The sequence below is a fragment of the Phyllobates terribilis genome, unplaced genomic scaffold (genome assembly GCF_046119375.1).
Source record: "Phyllobates terribilis strain yellow unplaced genomic scaffold, ASM4611937v1 Scaffold_11__3_contigs__length_659146591, whole genome shotgun sequence".
Lineage (NCBI taxonomy): Eukaryota > Metazoa > Chordata > Amphibia > Anura > Dendrobatidae > Phyllobates > Phyllobates terribilis.
The window spans coordinates 580,891,244-580,913,791 of NW_027362771.1; the positions used below are offsets into that span (position 1 = coordinate 580,891,244).

Sequence of the window (22,548 nt, forward strand, 5' to 3'; positions counted from 1 at the left end):
ACTCCTTTCCATATGTGTTTGTCGTGGTTTTGCTGCCTTCAGTCTGACTCTACAATCTGCACATTCCAGTAAGCACAAGGAAAACCATTGCTTAAACCAGTGCAGCCAAGCTTTTGATTGGTTCTGCTCAATATTGTAGTTTAATCCTCACCAGAAGTATGACTGCACTTGTATTGTACTTTTGATATTGTCATATTGAGACTTGGAGATGGGCGCTCAGCTCGGCTTCCCTGCTCCTTCCTCTCGATGACTAGAAGGGAACTCTGCCCACCAGCTCAACCGATCACAGCTTCAGACATGTCTACGTTTGTGGTGTGCAACTTGCAGTATTTTGGTAGCTGTAAAATAACTCGCAGCATTCACGAGCACCTGAAAACTCTTTGGTGATGGTAGTTGTAGGTTTCTGAATGTAGAAACTGACCTTAGTTTTATTTGAAGAGTAACTATTCCCACTCTAGTCTGGCTGCCAAAAGCAGGGACATCAAATCAGGTTTTATGTAAATTGAAATTTTAAAATATTTAGGTAAAAAAAAATTTATAATCACAATTATTAGAAAAAAATGGGTGTTACAGCTCACCTTTTCTTTATGTACAATCACTGATAACACCTCTATATATAGTAGATAACACAGGATCCACCATTCACAATAGGTGATTTCACAGCTCACCTCCTCCTCCTGTACAATGACTGATAATGCCTTTATATACAGTAGATAACACAGGATCCACCACTCACAATAGGTGATATCACAGCTCACCTCCTCCTCCTGGACAATGACTGATAACACCTCTATATACAGCTGATAACACAGGATCCACCATTCACAATAGGTGATGTCACAGCTCACCTCCTCCTCCTGTACAATGACTGATAACACCTCTATATACAGCTGATAACACAGGATTCACCATTTACAATAGGTGATGTCACAGCTCACCTCCTCCTGTACAATGACTGATAACACCTCTATATACAGTAGATAACACAGGATCCACCACTCACATTAGGTGATATCACAGCTCACCTCCTCCTGTACAATGACTGATAACACCTCTATATACAGTAGATAACACAGGATCCACCACTCACAATAGGTGATATCACAGCTCACCTCATCCTCCTGTACAATGACTGATAACACCTCTATATACAGCTGATAACACAGGATCCACCATTTACAATAGGTGATGTCACAGCTCACCTCCTCCTCCTGTACAATGACTGATAACACCTCTATATACAGTAGATAATACAGGATCCACCACTCACATTAGGTGATGTCACAGCTCACCTCCTCCTCCTGTACAATCACTGATAACACCTCTATATACAGCTGATAACACAGGATCCACCATTCACAATAGGTGATGTCACAGCTCACCTCCTCCTCCTGTACAATGACTGATAACACCTCTATATACAGTAGATAACAGAGGATCCACCACTCACATTAGGTGATGTCACAGCTCACCTCCTCCTCCTGTACAATGACTGATAACACCTCTATATACAGTAGATTACACAGGATCCACCATTCACAATAGGTGATGTCACAGCTCACCTCCTCCTGTACAATGACTGATAACACCTCTATATACAGTAGATAACACAGGATTCACAATTGGTGATGTCACCTCCTCCTGTACAATGACTGATATCTACTGTATATAGAGGTGTTATCAGTCATTGTACAGGAGGAGGTGAGCTGTAACATTGCCTAATGTGAATGATGGATCCTGTGCCAATACGTCTATATACAGTAGATAACAGGATCCACCATTCAGAATAGATGGTCACAGCTCACCTCCTCCTTCGCCTGTATCAATCGATGCCAGGTAAGTAATATTTCACAAAATGTTACAGTATCAAAATCTTTATTTCACAGAAAACGAGTGCGTACATAAGTAAAATGAATCACATAAGGAAAGAATGGCAGAATCACCGAAGACATCTTATTCAAGAATATTAATATTTATAAATAATATAATTAGATGTTTTGCTACTTCACTATAGGTTTCTTATATACTCGCAAACTTATGCCTGTGCCCAAACATATCAGCTTTCCTGACATGGTTCTCATTGACTACAGATACAGTTGTGCTCAAAAGTTTACATACCCCGGCAGAAGTTTTCCTTTCTTGGCCTTGTTTCAGAGAATATTAATGATAACAGAAAAACTTTTTCTCCTCTCATGGTTATTGGTTGGGTGAAGCCATTTATTGTCAAACTACTGTGTTTTCTCTTTTTAAATCTTAATAACAACCAAAATCATCCAAATGACCCAGATCAAAAGTTCTCATACCCCAGTTCTTAATACCGTGTATTGCTCCCTCTAACATCAATGACAGCTTGAAGTATTTTGTGGTAGTTGTGGATGAGATTCTTTATTTTCTCAGATGGTAAAGCTGCCCATTCTTCTTGGCAAAAAGCCTCCAGTTCCTGTAAATTTCTGGGCTGTCTAGCATGAACTGCGCACTTGAGATCTCCCCAGAGTGGCTCAATGATATTGAGGTCAGGAGACTGAGATGGCCGCTCCAGAACCTTCACTTTGTTCTGCTGTAGCCAATGACAGGTCGACATGGCCTTGTGTTTGGATCGTTGTCATGCTGGAATGTCCAAGTACGTCCCATGCGCAGCTTCCGGGCTGATGAGTGCAAATTTGCCTCCAGTATGTGCTGATAACGTGTTGCATTCATCTTTACAGAAATTTACAACATGGAGCCGTGAAAATAAAAAAATCAAACTTTTTCCATAAAAATGATGTTTTAGCCCCAATTTTTTTATTTTCACAAGGGTAAGGAGAAAATGGACCCCAAAAACTTTTGTGCAATTTCTCCTGAGTACGCCAATACCCCATATGTGGGGAAAATACAGTGTTTGGGCGCACGGCAGAGTTCAGAAGGGAAGGAGCACTGTGTGACTTTTTGAACGCAAAATTGGCTGGAATCGAGAGCGGACGCCATGTCGTGTTTGGAGAGCCCCTGATGTGCCTAAATAGTGGAAACCCCCCACAAGTGACACCATTTTGGAAACTAGACCCCTCAAGGATTTTATCAAGGGGTATAGTGAACATTTTGAAACCCAGAGGTACGACACAGAATTTAATGACATTAGGTCATCATATTGAATAAGTTGTCATTAGTCTTGAGCGCCAGTGCTCACTACTTGAGTTTGCATCGGGTGCTCGGGTATGCACCATGTACAGCGTGTGCTCGAGTGACACGCTCGAGTCCCCGCCCGCATGTTTCACGGTTATTAGACACCCAAAAAAAACATGCGGGGATCGGTCGTGCATGGCAGGCAATCCCTGCGAGTTTGTTTTGGCTGCGAAGCATATGGGGTGGAGACTCGAGCACCCGCGATACTCAATGCATACCCGAGCACCCGATGCAAACTCAAGTAGCGAGCACTTGCGCTCAACACTAGTTGCCATATCGTCATCTTTTTTTTTTTTTTTTTTTTTACCTTTTGAAAAAAAACAACCCTAACCCCAGCCCTAGAGTTTATTCTTTATGCTGTTCCTCGTGCGGTATAAGTGATTAGACGACCTTATTCTTCGGGTCGGTGCGATTACAGAGATACCAGAATCATATGGGGTTTTTATGATTGACAGCTGTCACACACTAAAAGACGCATTTTTTTGTAAAATCTAGTTTTTGCATCGCCATATTTTAAGAGCTATAATTTTCCATATTTTGGCCGACAGAGTCATGTGACAGCTTGTTTTTTGCGGGATGAGTTGACGTTTTTATTGGTGCCATTTTCAGGCACGTGACCTTTTTTGATCGCTTTTCTATTCCGATTTTTGGGAGACAGAATAAACAAAAACCAACAATTCAGGAATTGTGTTTTTTTGTTTTTATTATTCTGCTCCGCGTGTGGTAAAATTGATAAGGCAGCTTTATTCTTCGGGTCAGTACGTTTACAGCGGTACCACATTTATATAGATTTTCTATGTTTTGGCGCTTTTACACAATAAAAGCCATTTTATAGAAAAAAAATTTTTTTTGCATCGCTTTATTCTGAGAGCTATAACTTTTTGATTTTTCGGCTGAAGGAGCTGTATGGCGGCTTGTTTTTTGCAGGATGAGATGACGTTTTCAGCGGTACCATTTTTATTTATATTCGTCTTTTTGATCGCGTGTTATTCCATTTTTTGTTTGGCGGTATGATGATAAAGCATTGTTTTTTGCTTCGTTTTTTAATTTTTTTAGTGTTCACTGAAGGGGTTAACTAGTGGGACAGTTTTATAGGTCAGGTTGTTCCGGACGCGGCGATACCAAATATGTGTACTTTTATTGTTTGTTTTTTTCATAATATTTATTGATGGGTAAATTATATTTTTATTTTTGGTGGATTATTTTTTTTATTTTTTTACAATTTTTTATTTTATTTTTCACTTTGAGAGTTTTTTTAATTTTTTTACTTTGTCCCACTATGGGACTTTCACTTTTTTTATTCTGATCGCCTGCATAGCATAGGGATGGAGCACCATCCCTGTGCCATGCAGGTAGTCAGCGCTGCACAGTGAGAAGATAGTTTGGTCATGCACTGCGCATGACCAAAATATCTTCCTGCTGTCTGGTGACCCGGATGTTGTCATGACGACATCAGGTCGTCATGGCAACATCCGGGAAGCCGCGGCAGACAGCGCTGGAGGCCGGAAGAGGAGGTGAGTATACTGATCACCTCCCCTTAGCCACCGCAATGCTGCGATCAACTTTGATTGCAGCATTGCGGGGGTTAATGTGCCGGGAGCGGTGCGGGACCGCTCCCTGCACATAGCCCCGGGTGTCAGCTGTGACAATCAGCTGACACCCGGCGGCGATCGCACCTGCACAGCCTGTGTGCGCGCGCGCGCGATCACCATGACGTAATAATACGGGTCAGGCTCTTAAAGCCTGACCCGTATTATTGCATAAGTGTGAGCACCCTCTTATAACTGAGGACGTGGTTGTGACCAGAATTAGCCAATCACATTTACCCTCATGTTACATAGTAGCAAGTGCTTGGCCGCCATCATTTACAGGGATTCTGATTAACCCCATATAATGCTTCGCTTTTCCAGGAGAATTTTCCTGGCGGTTTTTTTAGTTGCATATTACAGGTTGCATGCTACCAACATAGCATAGGGATCTCATTGTTCAAAGTTATCAGGAGAAGGGCACAAAAATCTTCAAGGCATTAAATATATCCTGGAGTACTGTGAAGACTTCTTGAAGAACTGGCTTAAAATTGGCACTACAGTAACGTTACCTAGAACTGGATGTCCCTCAAAACTTGATGAAAAGACGAGAAGAGAACTGGTTCTGGAGGCTGTAAAGAGGCCGACAGCAACATTAAAGGTGCTGCAGGAATTTCTGGCCAGTACTGGTTGTGTCCTGCATGTGACAACATTCTCCTGTATTCTTCATATCTCTGGCCTGTGGAGAGGGTGGCAAGACGGAAGCCTTTTCTTCCGAAGAGAAAAATCCAAGCCTGGCTATGTTTTGCCAAAACCTACATCAAGTCTGCTGAAAGCATGTGAGAAACGTGTTCTGATCTTATGAGACAGAGGTTGAACTCTGCCCATAATTGCAAAAGGTATGTTTGGCACAAGGCCAACATGCGCATCACCAAGAGAAAACCATAACCACAGTGAAGCATGGTGGAAGCAGCATTGTGCTTTGGGACTGTTTTTTTTTTTTTTTTTTAGATTGGGGGGGGGGCAGCTGGAACTGGAGCTTTAGTGAAGGTGGAGGGAATTATGAACAGTTCCAACTATCAGTCAATTTTCAGCAAAATCTCCAGGCCTCTGCTAAGAAGATGAAGAGGAATTTCAGCACGACAATGACCCTAAGCGACCTCCAAATCCGCCAAAGCGCAACTTCAGCAGAAGATCAGAGTTTTAGACCCCACACAGGAATCCAAGTGACAACCTGTGAGTGACCTGAAGAGGGCGCTGTACACAGGCGATGCCTCTGCAATCTGACGAGGAGTTACTGCAAGGAAGGGCGGGCAAAGATCGCCAATTCTAGATTTGGCGTGCTGATAGACCCGACGCCAAAAGACTGAATGTTGCCAGAAATTCAAAGGGAACTTTTACAAAGTATTAGTGTCAGGGTGTGCAGAATTATGCAATTACATTTTTTCATTTTGCACCTGCAAAGATTTGTTTCTTTCTCAATGGATTCGTACAGAATATGTGCAACAATAAAGGTGGAAAAAGTTCTGAAATGATTCTTCTTGGTATGATTTTTTTTTTTTTTTTTTTTTTTACATGACGAAAACCTGACATTCCTAGCAGGGGTGTGTAGACTTTTAAGATCCTTTTTAGCACAGTCAAAGACGAGTCAATCAATACCGTTACATGGCCAGTCCATTCCTGAGAAATCAGTGTTTAAATCGATATGCAATTCAGGCTAAAGACCTATGGTGGATCTGAAGCCGTCGTCACTCCAGCTCTATTCCCCTTGCTACATGCACAAATAGTTTGGGGAGGGGATGAAATCCTGCTGACAGATTCCCTTTTATATTATTATACTGCCCTCTAGTGCCTAGCCGAGGGATTGATACATACACTCCTCAACATTGAAACTGCTCCTCCAAGATGGAAAAGTCGTAGAATTCTGGAAATCACAGGATGGAGACGTTACTGATCTGTAAATGAGGAAAAAATGAAAACAAAAAGCTTCAAAACCTCTGGATTTATTCAGGATGGAGTAGGAGCCACGTGCAGGAATCCCCGCACTTACAACCTCGGCTGCTATCACTGAGGTTATTAATGGTCGTCTGAGGAAGGTTCTGCCGCTAAATGATCTAGGGCAAAGCAAGATCCGCTGCCGATAGATCCCTTTACAATTACAGACCAATGGAGTCTCGGGACCTTTTTGTCAATGTCAGACCGCATGTTCCTCGTGCTACTGTGAGCAGCCTGCGTGGCTTAAATGTTCGCCCTTGTTCTGTACATGTCAGTATCATGTGATAAACATTGTTGGGGTTTTATTGTACATACGCTTTTAAAAGTTTAAACTAAACAAAAAAAAAAAAAGTCTCTCTCTTATGCCTGTTTGTTTCGTGATACTTGGGGCTTAATTCTTATGTTATTTTTATGTTCTGGTTTTTTTTTTTTTTTTTTTAATTTATGCTTTTTTATATTTTATTTTTGCTTGTTTCATAATTTCACACACTGTGCCCCAGCTGAGGTCTTAAAATTCCTTTGGAAGGCATTATAACATATTAATACATTACTTTTACTGTTAATTTCCCCTGTAACTGGGCCTGGTATATTAACCCCAGTTACAGGGGAAATTAAGCATCCTGACTGCATAGCAGAGCTGACTAGGTCTCCTGTAACCCACACATAACACTTCTTGCTCCATACACAGCAGTTATCAGTGCTTCCTATACTGTATACACAAGCGCTAGTCGGGGAAATCTATACAGTGATCAAGAAGGTAGAGATAAATAAATAGATAAATAAATCATGTTTTTTATTTTCTGTGGGGAGTCTGGCTATGTCCCTGCCTCCACAGCTGCATAATCTCCTGCAAGCGGTTTACTTTGCATCTACGTTTTAGAACGTCAGTGTAGAGTCAAGTGGGGACCGCCGAGAAGTTTATAGTCGGTCTAGAAGTTGTTTTAAAATAAATAAAAAAATAAAATAAAATTGCAAGTAGCCTAAGTCAGCGAGATGAGCGTGATCTCTGCAGGTATCATTTGTATGACACAGTCGGAAGCCACCTAAACCCAAAGTAAGGCATCGTTCAGACTACCATAACACGTCTGCAAAGTCCAGCCATGGAGCCACGAGCCACAATGCTGAAGACCTGATGTCGATCTAGGGATAATAGGCACAACATGGCGTGCTGAACAAGGCTGCCCCTTCTTCCAGATGGGTGACATCAGATCCTCCTGCTAGCAGGGTACCAATAGCCAGAATGTAGATGAGAAAAAAAAAAAATCTCTTTATTAAGAATAATCTATACGTCAGTAAATAATCTCAGCCAATAAAAATAAAGCAGATGAGAAGTGCAGCGCCCTCCAGAGGACAGCACTAGACCTTACAACAGGCCATGCTCACTCTTGTCTCTTCCGCCTGACAGTTACACTTTGAGTGTCGAGATGTGGCCCTTGGTGGGTGTAGCGGTGCTCGGTGCAGACCGGTTGTCATCTTCTACTCGCTGGAAAAAATATTCCTGCACAAAAAAAAAACAAGAACAGTGTCGGTGACTGCTTGTTGTGGAGCCTGTACACATTACTGCAAAAAGAATAATTCAAAGGGGTTCTCCACCTTTCGGGACAAGGTTATATATGATTTTGTTTTTAAACTTAAATGCACGTATTATTGGCTAGAAATCATTTCTTGGAATTGGGGTTTCCTTAAAAATGTTGAACCATTTGCCTTCTATTACACTGGCTGCAGAGCGAGTTAACTGAGAATCTGTCAGTCAGTCTTTTTCTGAGCTCTTAGCTGATTTATGACCACAATAATAATGAATGTGCAGCAAAACGAGAGAGCCTGGGAAAGTGAAACCCAATTGTAAGATTGATTTTATTTTTTTTTTTTCTAGGCCCAAAAACATGCAAAAAAATAATAACAATAATTATATATATATATATATATATATATATATATATTATGTTAGTGATTAGCCAATTATTTTCTTATAATAAAAAAACAAAAAGGATAAGCCATCTCACCGCAGCAAGGTTTACCTAATCAGGATGGTCCCCAACAAAGCCTCAAATAGACCACCCATGTCTGACGCACGCAGATTAGTATATCGCCCCCTGGCCCGTGAGGTTATACGTACCTTGCAGCCGATGGCCAGGAGCACGTGCAGTAGCCCCATGCTCGCCAGCATGCCCACAGCCACCATTTTATTGTCTTTGCGAACCTGTGGCCAGAAAGCAAGGACAAGGACGAAGCCAGAGAGACACATTGCCACCAGGAGGATGATCCAGCGGAAAATCTCATAAGGAAGCACACAGAGAACCTGACGGGAGAAATACAATAAGGAAATGTAGCGTCTCCATAGCAACAGACTACACCCAGACCCTTGTAGTCAGATCCTGTATCTTCACCTTCACTTAGGCAAACGTCAGGGACATTGCTAGGACTCCAGCTCTTCCGCTAATGCTGACAGGTTAAGGGGCCGACGTCGGAGCCCCCTCCATCTGTCAATCTCTTTGAGATGCTCCACTTGCTATTGATTGCAACATCTGAGGGGGTTAACCATCTTAAATAAACGCCCCCCATCACCCCTTTCCTATCTGACCAGGCACATTTAAGGTTTTTTTGTTTGTTTTTTCCGCAGACGCAGATTTAAAGACCTGGAAAAAAAAGATTATTGTTCGACATTGACATTCGTTTTTGCATTTTTTTTGTCCCATAAGTGGAATTCATTTTTAAGTCATTGTTTTAATGTATTTTTTTTGCAGATATCAGTGGGAAAATAAAAGAAATATGTGTCTGTTTTCACATAAAAAAGAACCAGTAAAATATCTAAAAATGTGTTTTCCCTTCTGTAATATTAGTGATTAGAATTAATAGTGGTTTTTTTTTAACCCCTTTACCCCCGAGGGTGGTTTGCACGTTAAGGACCCGGCTAATTTTTACAATTCTGACCACTGTCACTTTATGAGGTAATTACTCTGGAACGCTTCAACGGATCCCCCTGATTCTGAGACTGTTTTTTCGTGACATATTGTACTTCATGATTGTGGTAAAATTTCTTCGATATCACTTGCGTTTATTTGTGAAAAAAACAGAAATTTGGCAAAAATTTAGAAAATTTTAACTTTTATGCCTTTAAATCAGAGAGATATGTCACACAAAATACTTCACAAATAACATTTCCCACATGTCTACTTTACATCAGCACAATTTTGGAACCAAAATTTTTTTTTGTTAGGGAGCTAAAAGGGTTAAAAGTTGACCCGCGATTTCTCATTTTTCCAACAAAATTTACAAAACCTTTTTTTTTTTTTTTTTTTTTTTTTTTTTTTTTTTTAGGGACCACATCACATTTGAAGTCACTTTGAGGGGTCTTTATGAAAGAAAATACCCAAAAGTGACACCATTCTAAAAACTGCACCCCTCAAGGTGCTCAAAACCACATTCAAGAACTTTATTAACCCTTCAGGTGCTTCACAGGAATTTCTGGAATGTGGAAGAAAAAAAATGAACATTAACTTTTTTCACAAAAATGTTACTATAGACCCAATTTTTTTATTTTTGCAGGGGTAACAGGAAAAAAAATGGACCTAAAATTTGTTGCGCAATTTCCCCTGAGCACGCAGATACCCCATATAGGGGGAGGGGGGGTGGAATCACTGCTTGCGCGCACGGCGAGGTTCGGAAGGGAAGGAGCGCCACTAGACTTTTTGATTGTAAAATTTGCTTGAATAATTAGCGGACGCCATGATGCGTTTGGGGAGCCCCTGATGTGCCTAGACAGTGGAAGCCACCCCCCTCCCCCTAGTGACTCCATTTTGGAAACTACACCCCTCCAGGATTTTATCAAGGGGTATAGTGAACATTTTGAACCCAGAGGTACGGCACATTATTTGTTTACATTAGGTCATCATATTGAATAAGTTGTCATTAGTCTTGAGCGCAAGTGCTCGCTACTTGAGTTTGCATCGGGTACTCAGGTATGCACCATGTACAGCGTGTGCTCGAGTGACACGCTCGAGTCCCTGCTCCGCATGTTTCACGGTTATTAGACACCCAAAAAAAAAAACCACACATGAGGGGATCGCTCGTGCATGGCAGGCAATCCCCGCAAGGTTTTTTTTGGCTGTATAACAGCCGCAAAACATATGGGGTGGAGACTCGAGCACCCGCAATACTCAGTGCATACCCGGCACCCGATGCAAACTCAAGTAACGAGTACTTGTGCTCAACATTAGTCGCCATTTTTTTTTTTTCTTTACTTCTGAAAAAATCCCAGCCCTAGCACAACCCCAAAGGGTATTTACACCGTTCCTTGTACGGTATAAGTGATTAGATGTCTTTATACTTCAGGTCGGTGCGATTACTGCGATACCAGAATCATATGGGGTTTTTATGACTGGCAGTTGTCACACACTAAAAGACGCTTTTCTTTGCAAAGACTAGTTTCTGCATCACCATATTTTGAGAGCTATAATTTTTCCATATTTCGGCCTCCAGAGTCATGTGACGGCTTGTTTTTTGTGGGACAAGTTGACGCTTTTATTGGTGACATTTTCTGATCGCTTTCTATTCCAGCTTTTGGGAGGCAGAATAAACAAAAAAACAACAATTCGGGAATTGTTTTTTTGTTTTGTTTTTATGCCGTTCGGCGTGTGGTAAAATTGATGAGGCAGCTTTATTCTTTGGGTCAGTACGTTTACAGCGGTACCACGTTTATATTTTTTTTATATTTTGGCGCTTTTACACAATAAAGCTATTTTATAGAAAAAAAAATTGTTTTTGCATCGCTTTATTCTGAGAGCTATAACTTTTTTATTTTTCGGCTGATGGAGCTGTATGGCAGCTTGTTTTTTTTGCAGGACAAGATGACGTTTTCAGCGGTACCATTTTTATTTACATTCATCTTTTTGATCGCGTTTTTTTCCATTTTTTGTTTGGCGGTATGATGATAAAGCATTGTTTTGTTTAGTTGTTTTTTTTTTTAATTTATTTATTATTTTTCCCCTTCTTCCCACTTTGACATTTTTTATTACTTTTACGCTTTGTCCCACTATGGGACTTTCACTTTTTGCAGCCTGTTTTGCGGCTGTATAGCACAGGCATGCAGAACCATCCCTGTGCTATGCAGTCTGTCAGCGCTGCAAAGGGAGAAGTTACTTTGGTCGTGCACTGCGCATGACCAAAGCAACTTCCTGCCTCCTGGTGACCCGGATGTTGTCATGATGACATCAGGTCACCATGGCAACATCCGGGACCAGACTCAGATGCCGCGGGACGCCGGCAGAGAAGGTAAGTATCGCGCTTACCTCCTCTTGCCACCGGAATGCTGCGATCGATTTCGATCGTAGCATTTCAGGGGTTAATGTGCAGGGAGTGGTGCGGGACCGCTGCCTGCACATTGTAACAGCTAACACCCGATGCTATCATCTGACACCCGGCGGCGATCTCTCCCGCACCGCTTGTGTGCGTGCGAAATTGCCAGGGTGTACTAATACACCCTGGCGTATTAGATCATAAAAAAAATATATATATATATATATATATATCCAGGGGGCATTTCAGCATTTAGATACTTTATGTTATGTCCCCTGTAACTGGGGCTTGTAAATTAGCCCCAGTTACAGGGGAAGTTCAGCCTCCTGGCGGCAGAGCCGACTGAACATCCTATAAACCAGCAGATCCTGCTCCCTCTCTGGATCCAGCAATCACATGATCGCTGGATCAGGAGCAGGATCCGCCATTAGCGCTTCCTATTACTGTGATTGAAAAGGCAGAGAAGATAGTAAACAGTCTCTGCCTTCTCTATGGGGGGAGTCTGGCTGTGTCTGACAACTGGCTCTGCTCAGCAGCTACACGATAGCGCACAGCTATGTATCTCCAGTTCTTACACATACGTAGGGTATATACAGACATAGTTGTGGGCCATACTCACTGTGGATGGGATGTACGCAGACAGGGAGTATCCATAGACACAGACAGTCTCCATGAAGCTGTAGGTGCCCACCGCTGAGCTCACCCCTTTTCTCCACTGAAGAAACCCCCAGAGAGCCAAAGGAACCAGCCAGGCATAGCTGTATATGACGATGCTGGCCACCGTAACTACAGGGGGGGGGGGGAGAGAAGTGGAGAGATTGGTGACGAGGCCGGCAGCCCCCCCACATGTTATGTAATGCTGACTCACACCCACCTTTGTGGAACTGAGGGCTGTAGTTGTAGTCAGCATGGCCATGCATCTGAATAAAGGTCGCCAGGTTCCCCACCACCGTGACGGTGATCACCAGTGTGGCGCAAATCCAAAACGGTCCTAAAAACGGAGAGATACCGTTAAAGGGAGGTGGTAGATCCCCTATAGTGTGCAGATAAGCGCACCTTACTCTGGTAATGATAGCCTTATTAAAAGGGTTCTCCTATATCATATCTGTGGGGTTCTGACACCTGGCACCCAAACTGTTCACACCCCAGCTACATAAGCATTGAACGTCAGGTACCGCATCTCATGTGTCCGGAGCCTATAACAGGTGAGGAGTAGGAGTGCCAGGGGTCGGATACCCATGGATCTCAAAATTAATGACCCATCCTAACAATAGGACTTCAAAGTCATTTTGGCAGGACAAGCCCTTTAAATTTCCTGGGCGCAGGAGCGGGCGGACTTTGCGCCGTGCACACTCACCATATAGATCGGGATTATTTCGGAGGTGATGTCGGACAAAGTTCTTTCCAGGCATCGGTATGAAGGACGCGCGGATCCTGTCCAGCACCTGCGCGAGAGAAAGGATTATTTTACCAGTCCTGGGCACCGTTGTATCTTACAGCCGGCACGACCACAATAAAATGGCAGGTAGCGCCAGATCTCTGCCACACACAACGTACTATTAAAGGAGCCACCTGGAAGTAAAGCGGCTCTGGACATACCCTTTAAAAGTAAGAGGATACAGATGAGCAAATTATTTGCAGCAGTCTGATTCAAAGACCAGGACAGCCGTCCGTGACCGATACACAGAAGCAGGGCTGTGGAGTCGGAGTCGGTGCTCATTTTGGTGGAGTTGGAGTCGGTATAAAATGGACTGACTCCGACAATATATAATAAATTGGGTACAGTAGTTCAATGCAGAATGTGCTGAATATTTTTTCATAGGAATTTGGGAAAGTTATGAAATGTCCTATAAATGGCTGTTCTATTCCTGATCTAAGGCTACATTCACACACAGCGTTTTTGCTGCATTTTTTGAGGATACGTTTTTCAGCTGCAAAAGCAGATCAGCTTTTTAAAAAACCGCATCACCTGAAAGGTTTTTGAGCTGATAGATAAAGTTTTCAATAGCAAAAGCAGATTAGAACAACGCCGCACAAACTGACATGCTCATTCTTTGTGAGGATCCGTTTTTGAGCCCAAAAACGGATCCTCACAAAACGATGTGTCTGAATGTCCTATCTTGAAACCCATTGACTTTGCTGGGATGCCCAGAGTCACTGCATTTTACTGCAAAAAACGGATCCGCAAAAACGCTGTGTGTGTGAATCATGGCCATAGCCAGCGAGGGGCAGGGGGGGCAGCTGCCCCCCCTAGAAGCAGGGGCACGCACCTATCAAAACTCACTTGTATGCTGCAGTGCTCCCGACTGCAGGGGGCAATCTCCCCTCCTCTGTCCTGTCTTATGCTGTCTTCACCAGAGAGAGGAGGGGGAGAGGTGCCTGCCCTGCACAGGATCCGATTCCTGAGCCCCGAGCTGGAGAAAGTGAGAAAGTGAAAGTACTACTGCTCATGTCTGTCACAGAAAGGTAACTAATGCTAATATTGTAGGTGATTATTATGTGCTCTCTGTACAATGTGTGAACTATATGTGCAATGTACTATTTGCTGTCTGTAGCTGTCATCTGTCTATCACACTCTATCTATCCCTCCATGTAGTCATCTATCTATCCATCTATCCTTTCATTTATCCCTCTATCCATCCATCCTTTCATCTATCTCTCCAGCTATCCATCCATATAGCTATCATCTATCTATCTATCTATCTATCCTTCCATCTCTCCATCCCTCTATTAATCTATCTATTCCTCCATCTATCCCACTATCTGTATATCCATCCCTCCATCTATCTATAACTTTATCTGTCTTATCTTATCTATCCATCCTTTCATCTATCCCTTCATCTCTCCCTCCATATGGCTATCTATCATCTATCTATTAACTCCTGGCATTTTCATAAGGGAGTGGAAGAACTTGCTATTTTGCCTGTCCCAAAGAGGAGGTTTAATTGCAGATGGCATTTCTGCTTCAATGAAACGGAGAGAGACACAGCTATTGGAAAATAACATTTTTCTGGCAGCTGTTTATGTGGACCTGAGTCATCGTATACTGCTTGATGATCAACAGCTTACTAAAGGAAAAGAAGCGCTGACTGAGGTAGCAGTTAGGATGAGTTGCCTACAGGAGGACTGCCAGGCGCAGGAGGACTTGGGTCCTGACAGTGCTACTGCTGCCATATCTTCATCCTCATCAGATGAGGAGTTTGACTTTGACAAGTATTTGGATGACATGGAGCAGGCAAAGCGTTGCCGCAAGGAAAAAGATTTCACTCCATCTCCTATAGCAAGCAGATTGACCATATTTCAGCAAAATGATTCACTTGCTCTCAAAGAAATAGAAAAATTCAACCGTTCATCAAAACTGACTGTGCATGAAGCAATTCCTTTATACCCGGAAATTGCTAGAGATGTTGCCCATGTGGTTACGGCTTTGCCTCCAACCCAAGTTAGTGTAGAGGTTGTTCTCTAGCCTTAAAATTATTAGGTCAGATTTGAGGTCATCTATGAAGGAGGATCTGATGGAGGCAATTCTATTTATTAGAACAAATTCATAGACTGCACAAATGCTATTTAGTATGTTTTTGTTGAAAACTGGTTTTTGCCACTTTCTGTATTTTCATGACTATGAAAATTGTACATTCACACTGAAGGCATCAAAACTATGAATTAACACATGTGGAATTATATACTTAACAAAAAAGTGTGCAAAGCAGTCATCAAAGCAAAAGGTGGCTACTTTGAAGAACCTAGAATATAAGACATATTTTCAGTTGTTTCACACTTTTTTGTTAAGTATATAATTCCACATGTGTTAATTCATAGTTTTGATGCCTTCAGTGTGAATGTACAATTTTCATAGTCATGAAAATACAGAAAAATCTTTAAATGAGGTGTGTCCAAACTTTTGGTCTGTACTGTATATATATGTGTATTACATATTTACAATTTATTGCAGTTTGTGTTCTAAAGTTGTATTCCAATAAATATATTTTATGTTCTATCTAAATATCTTGATTATTGTATCATAAAAATGATTAAATGTCTGATGTTCACATTGTACTGCAATAAATTTTTCACTTAAATATAAGCAATATATGTGGGAGTCGGAGTCGGTGTAAGGGAAATTGAGGAGTCGGAGTCGCAGGTTTGGCTTACTGACTCCACAGTCCTGTACAGAAGCTCAGCCAGACGCCTCCTACCTGCCACCATCCCGGCTCCTCTTTAGTCCTGATGTCTTAATGCACCAAGACTACAAATCAAAAGAGAACCGGGATGGCGGCAGGTAGGAGGCATTTCGCAGGGCTCTTGTCTGGTGGCCGCTGGAGTCCAGTGAATTGATTTGCTTTAATTAAAGGGTAAATATTCTACTAATGATAATACAACCGCAGCTCCCAGGAAATCCAGACGCTCGGTAACGCCATGAACGCATCCAGGGGATGTTACACCTTATGCCCGTCCAAAAATAAGAAGTCCCTCGTTAACCAGCCCCCATATAATGACGTCCTTATCTATGTAAGGGCGAAGTCAAACAGCCGTATTACTCGCATCGTAATCCTCGGACTGGACGTCGGCAATCCTCACCTGAGCGTGACAGCTGGATCGAAATACATGCTGTCACGCTCAGGTGAGGATTGCCGACGGCCAGTCCGAGGATTGAGATGCGAGTAATATGGCTGTCTGACTGCACCCCAAGGATGGTTTCTGCTAGAGCTGCAGCACCCACCTATGTGCGGACATGTGGAGGACCCACCTGAGAGGTGTCTACATCATAGAGGTCCTGGTAGTACTGGAAAGTCCAGAAGCCGGAGGTTTTCTTCTGAGGTGCGAGGAGCTGAGAACAGAGAATAGGCCGTGAGATCTCACAGGGAGGTTGATATCTCCGGTATTATGCAAGGGGCTGCGTACCTCAGTCTGATCCGTCTCGCCCTCCTCCTCGCTGTCACCTCCCATCTGCAGCGTGGCATGCTGGGGTCTTGTCTCCTCGCTCACGCTCTTCGTTGCGGCATTTGGAGTTTCAGCGAGTAGGTCCGCTGCCTCATCGAACTCTGCACAGAGAGGGACATGAGCATCTTCTGTCTATTCGCTCTATTATTCTCTGTTATCAGCCATCTGAGCCTGGGGGGAAAGTCCGGATGGCATTCTAGACTGATCGGGTAAGAACCTAGATGACTGAATCCAGCAACTCCGTCTATGAGACCTGGCACTGCTCATATAACACCAACACTGTCCAACCGCCTAAACGCTGCAGTCAATCACTAACAGCAGCAGGTAAGCAGTATGATCCTGACAGGTCATCCATCAATGAAACTGTGGTGTGCTGATGGGATGCCACGTCCCCTGGGGGCTTAGTCAAAGCCCCCTCTGTTATCATCTTGGTCTTCAAGTGTAAGACCACCATAGGCTGGACCTTATAGGAGGCTGTGAATATTATTACTATGATAAACTGCAATAATGAACTGTGACATCGCAGATCAGAAGAGGAGCCGGGGTGAGGAGCGAAGAGGGGGCGAGGACGCCGCCAGACAAGAGGAGCCGGGGGAGGTGGGAAGAGGGGGCGAGGACGCCGCCAGACAAGAGGAGCCGGGGGAGGTGGGAAGAGGGGGCGAGGACGCCGCCAGACAAGAGGAGCCGGGGGAGCAGGGAAGAGGGGGCGAGGACGCCGCCAGACAAGAGGAGCCGGGGGAGCAGGGAAGAGGGGGCGAGGACGCCGCCAGACAAGAGGAGCCGGGGGAGCAGGGAAGAGGGGGCGAGGACGCCGCCAGACAAGAGGAGGCGGGGGAGCAGGGAAGAGGGGGCGAGGACGCCGCCAGACAAGAGGAGGCGGGGGAGCAGGGAAGAGGGGGCGAGGACGCCGCCAGACAAGAGGAGGCGGGGGAGCAGGGAAGAGGGGGCGAGGACGCCGCCAGACAAGAGGAGCGAAGAGGGGGCGGGGACGCCGCCAGACAAGAGGAGCGAAGAGGGGGCGGGGACGCCGCCAGACAAGAGGAGCGAAGAGGGGGCGGGGACGCCGCCTGACAAGAGGAGCGAAGAGGGGGCGGGGACGACGCCAGACAAGAGGAGCCGGGGGAGGAGGGAAGAGGGGGCGCGGACGCCGCCAGACAAGAGGAGCCGGGGGAGGAGGGAAGAGGGGGCACGGACGCCGCCAGACAAGAGGAGCGAAGAGGGGGCGGGGACGACGCCAGACAAGAGGAGCCGGGGGAGGAGGGAAGAGGGGGCGCGGATGCCACCAGACAAGAGGAGCCGGGGGAGGAGGGAAGAGGGGGCGGGGACACCGCCAGACAAGAGGAGCGAAGAGGGGGCGGGGACGCCGCCAGACAAGAGGAGCGAAGAGGGGGCGGGGACGCCGCCAGACAAGAGGAGCCGGGGGAGGAGGGAAGAGGGGGCGCGGACGCCGCCAGACAAGAGGAGCCGGGGGAGGAGGGAAGAGGACGCCGCCAGACAAGAGGAGCGAAGAGGGGGCGGGGACGCCGCCAGACAAGAGGAGCCGGGGGAGGAGGGAAGAGGGGGCGGGGACGCCGCCAGACAAGAGGAGCGAAGAGGGGGCGGGGACGCCGCCAGACAAGAGGAGCGAAGAGGGGGCGGGGACGCCGCCAGACAAGAGGAGCGAAGAGGGGGCGGGGACGCCACCAGACAAGAGGAGCCGGGGGAGGAGGGAAGAGGGGGCGCGGACGCCGCCAGACAAGAGGAGCCGGGGGAGGAGGGAAGAGGACGCCGCCAGACAAGAGGAGCGAAGAGGGGGCGGGGATGACACCGCAGCCGGTGGCCACTGATTCCTAAGATGGTGGCAGGACCGAGCTCCTGGGAGCAGATGCTTTCATCTCTGTAGACTCTGGAAACCTAAAATTATTTATCCCATAAAGGTAAACGCCTTAGAGAGAGAAAAATGTTACGGGGCTGGAAAACCGGCGAGGATGAAGAAAAACACATCGGAAAGTTGTAAGACACTAAATTAAAAAATAAATTAGAGACAGTGTAATGGCACCAGTCACATCTACAACTAGGGCAGCAAACAAAATACACAGTCCTGCTAATATAGAAGGAGGGAAAAATATATATATACGTATATAACAGCCAACGACATAGCAGTCCAGTACTTACCTTGGAATTGCAGTTGGTCGGCAGACGCCATCTTCAGCGGCGTGACATCCCCGGATCATGTGACCACCGCAGCCCGACACCCACCGCACTGCCAGCAGCTCCGGCCGCGTCACCACTCAGCGGACTGTACCAACTGCTCACTAACACGAGGGGTGCGATTTACTGCCATCCCACAACCAACCTACAGCAGCAGCTATAGGAGTAATTATTAGCATCACACTGAATCAATATCTTCCACTCGAAGCTCCGCAGATTTCATGTATAATGAATCATTAATATACCCTCCCTATGTAATATTTAAATAGGACAGTCCTTCCGGCACAAAAAAATGGAACTTCTTGAAGCGGCTATAGTCCCGTGGAGGAAAAAGTATTAGGATGCACCTACTGAGAGTGTACGGAAACCGGAAGTGGCCTCAGCGGTGGAGGACTGACATGGCCGGGAGGTGTGTAGCTGCTTTATTCAGGAGGTCGTGCTCCGGGACTGCGGCTCCAGTGGCTGCAGAAACCAAGCCAGGGTTTTGGGGGCGAATGAAGGACAAGAAGATGGGTGAGTGGTGGCCATAGAGAATGTAGGTGATAAAGTATAGGAGGAACACGTGGGGCCAGACTGACACTGACAGATCACTGGTGTAATGTAACCGAGCAAATCCGACAGGGGACTGATCAGCACATAACTGTAATACTGCCCCTATGTACAAGAAAATAACTACTATAATACTGCCCCTATGTACAAGAAAATAACTACTATAATACTGCTCCTATGTACAAGAATATAACTACTATAATACTGCCCCCTATGTACAAGAATATAACTACTATAATACTGCTCCCTATGTACAAGAATATAACTACTATAATACTGCCCCTATGTACAAGAATATAACTACTATAATACTGCCCCTATGTACAAGAATATAACTACTATAATACTGCTCCTATGTACAAGAATATAACTACTATAATACTGCTCCCTATGTACACGAATATAACTACTATAATACTGCCCCCTATGTACAAGAATATAACTACTATAATACTGCTCCCTATGTACACGAATATAACTACTATAATACTGCCCCCTATGTACACGAATATAACTACTATAATACTGCCCCCTATGTACAAGAATATAACTACTATAATACTGCCCCTATGTACAAGAATATAACTACTATAATACTGCCCCTATGTACAAGAATATAACTACTATAATACTGCCCCTATGTACAAGAAAATAACTACTATAATACTGCCCCCTATGTACAAGAATATAACTACTATAATACTGCCTCCTATGTACAAGAATATAACTACTATAATACTGCCCCCTATGTACAAGAATATAACTACTATAATACTGCCCCCTATGTACAAGAATATAACTACTATAATACTGCTCCCTATGTACAAGAATATAACTACTATAATACTGCTCCCTATGTACAAGAATATAACTACTATAATACTGCTCCCTATGTACAAGAATATAACTACTATAATACTGCTCCCTATGTACAAGAATATAACTACTATAATACTGCTCCCTATGTACAAGAATATAACTACTATAATACTGCCCTCTATGTACAAGAATATAACTACTATAATACTGCTCCCTATGTACAAGAATATAACTACTATAATACTGCTCCCTATGTACAAGAATATAACTACTGTAATACTGCCCCTATGTACAAGAATATGACTACTGTAATACTGCCCCCCTATGTGCAAGAATATAACTACTACTGTAATACTGCCCCCCTATGTACACAACTACTTATTTTCTTCCTTTTTCTCAGTTATCTGGACGAGGAGCCTCTTGCGTGATTATAAGGAAGCCTGTAAGGATATTGTAGTGGGGGCCAGAGAGCGCCCCCTGAAAGCCTCGGTGTATCTGTCCCTGCTGGCAGGGGTGGGGGTCTGCTCGTCTAAAGCCCCCTCTGAGGACTCTTTTCAGTGTTCTCTCCTGGAAGCGTCGGCCTCTCTTCTTCTCCTTTCCCCTTGGACGAGGAGCGGGACGTCTGATGGCCACGTGCAGCGTCTCCTGGACCTGAGCCACCAGGGCCGCCTGCGCCACGTGAAGCTTCTGTGTCTGTCCCTGATGTACGAGGCTCCATATTCCCCGGACTGTGATCTGTACAACACCCAGTGCCCGCACCTGCAGCCCCGCCTGGCCGACTTCCCTGCCCGGGTGCTGGACGTCGGCTTCTTTGGACACTGGTGGCTTCTGAGGAATAAGATGAAGGACTTTGATATCAATGAGGACGAGTTCCGTCACCTTCCCTCCAGCATGAGAGCCATCTCCTACAGTGATCTGCACTCCGAGGAAAACGAGAAACTCTATCACATCAAATTCCAGCCGGTCATTATGCGTGAAGAAGACCCCCAGTGACGGGATGGGGGGGGCTCTAGTATCCGGACTACTGTGTGCAGATTGCTGAGGTTATAGACTTGTGTTCAGACTCTGATCACACCGGCATCCATTATAACACAAGCCACGCTGCTCTATACTGGAAATAAGCGGGGATTAGTGCACTTATAAGGAGTCTGACAACAGAATGGGACACATGCTCTTAAAGGGGTTGTCCAGAATTAGAAAATAAAGCTGCTTTTTGTAGAAACTGCACCATCCTGTCTACCGGATGTGAGTGGTATTGCACTTTTTTTTTTTTTTAATAAATATTATCTAAAAGACCAGCGTCCGTTCTCCATCGCAGTCAGCTCTGCTGCTCTAACAGTATAAAAAAAAAAAAAAGCAATATATTTATTAATGTATTGTATACCAGTTATCACCACTAGAGGGCAGTCTGTGCTGCCAATATCAGGTCAATATAAAAGGGGATATTTTTGTTGTTTTTTTTTTTTTCAACTTTAATGCATGTGTATATACATTTCTTTTTTTTCATACTATAGCCAAAATCTTTTAGCAGTAAAAAAAAAACCCGCTGCTTTCAGAATTTTTTTTTTTTTTTTTTTTTTGCTTCGAAAATACATGACAACTACAACGTTATTTGATCAAGTTCAGGCAGGAAGAGAAAAAAAAGTGCATGAGGTTTCTGACGCCTTTTTGCTCTTACTCTAAAAAGGAGTTTTTAATTTGTATATAAAAAATGCAGCAAAAAGAAAAAGACTACATGTGAACATGGCTTTAAGGGGCATTTACCCTGTAATTGAGTGGAAAGCCCCCAAGAGTTTGAGGAATTTTTAGATTTGGAAGAATTTCTGCTCGAAAAAAAACTTTATGCCCATGGCCTAATGAGCTCCTTGATGGATTCTCAGTTAACTCGTTCTGCAACAAGCAATAGATAACGTAACACAGCAGCAAACTCTAAAGAAAAAAAAATAAAAAAAAAAGTTATAAATAGTGAGACCTAATTGCAAAAATGAATTTTAGTCCAAAATAATGCAGTAAAAAAAAAAGTGCCCCCCCCCCCCTAAGGTTACTGTCATGAAATTGGAGTCAATAAATGGGC

The 22,548-nt window shown here is 44.2% G+C and overlaps 2 protein-coding genes across 2 annotated transcripts; one reads left to right on the forward strand and one right to left on the reverse strand.

Moving 5' to 3' along the window:
* Positions 1-7,923: 7,923 nt before the first annotated feature.
* On the reverse strand, positions 7,924-19,356 carry YIPF2 (Yip1 domain family member 2). Its single transcript, XM_073654215.1, has 8 exons — positions 19,071-19,356; positions 16,878-17,017; positions 16,723-16,803; positions 13,333-13,420; positions 12,850-12,966; positions 12,595-12,761; positions 8,797-8,979; positions 7,924-8,178 (listed from the first exon to the last, which is right to left on the reverse strand). Exons 1-8 carry the CDS (start codon positions 19,099-19,101, stop codon positions 8,086-8,088), a joined length of 900 nt encoding a protein of 299 aa, XP_073510316.1. The 5' UTR covers positions 19,102-19,356; the 3' UTR covers positions 7,924-8,085.
* Positions 19,357-19,369: 13 nt separating this feature from the next.
* Positions 19,370-21,767, forward strand: TIMM29 (translocase of inner mitochondrial membrane 29). The gene is made up of 2 exons (XM_073654217.1): positions 19,370-19,619; positions 20,875-21,767. The coding sequence occupies exons 1-2, from the start codon at positions 19,448-19,450 to the stop codon at positions 21,465-21,467; spliced, it is 765 nt and encodes a 254-aa protein (XP_073510318.1). The 5' UTR covers positions 19,370-19,447; the 3' UTR covers positions 21,468-21,767.
* The last annotated feature ends 781 nt before the right edge of the window (positions 21,768-22,548 follow it).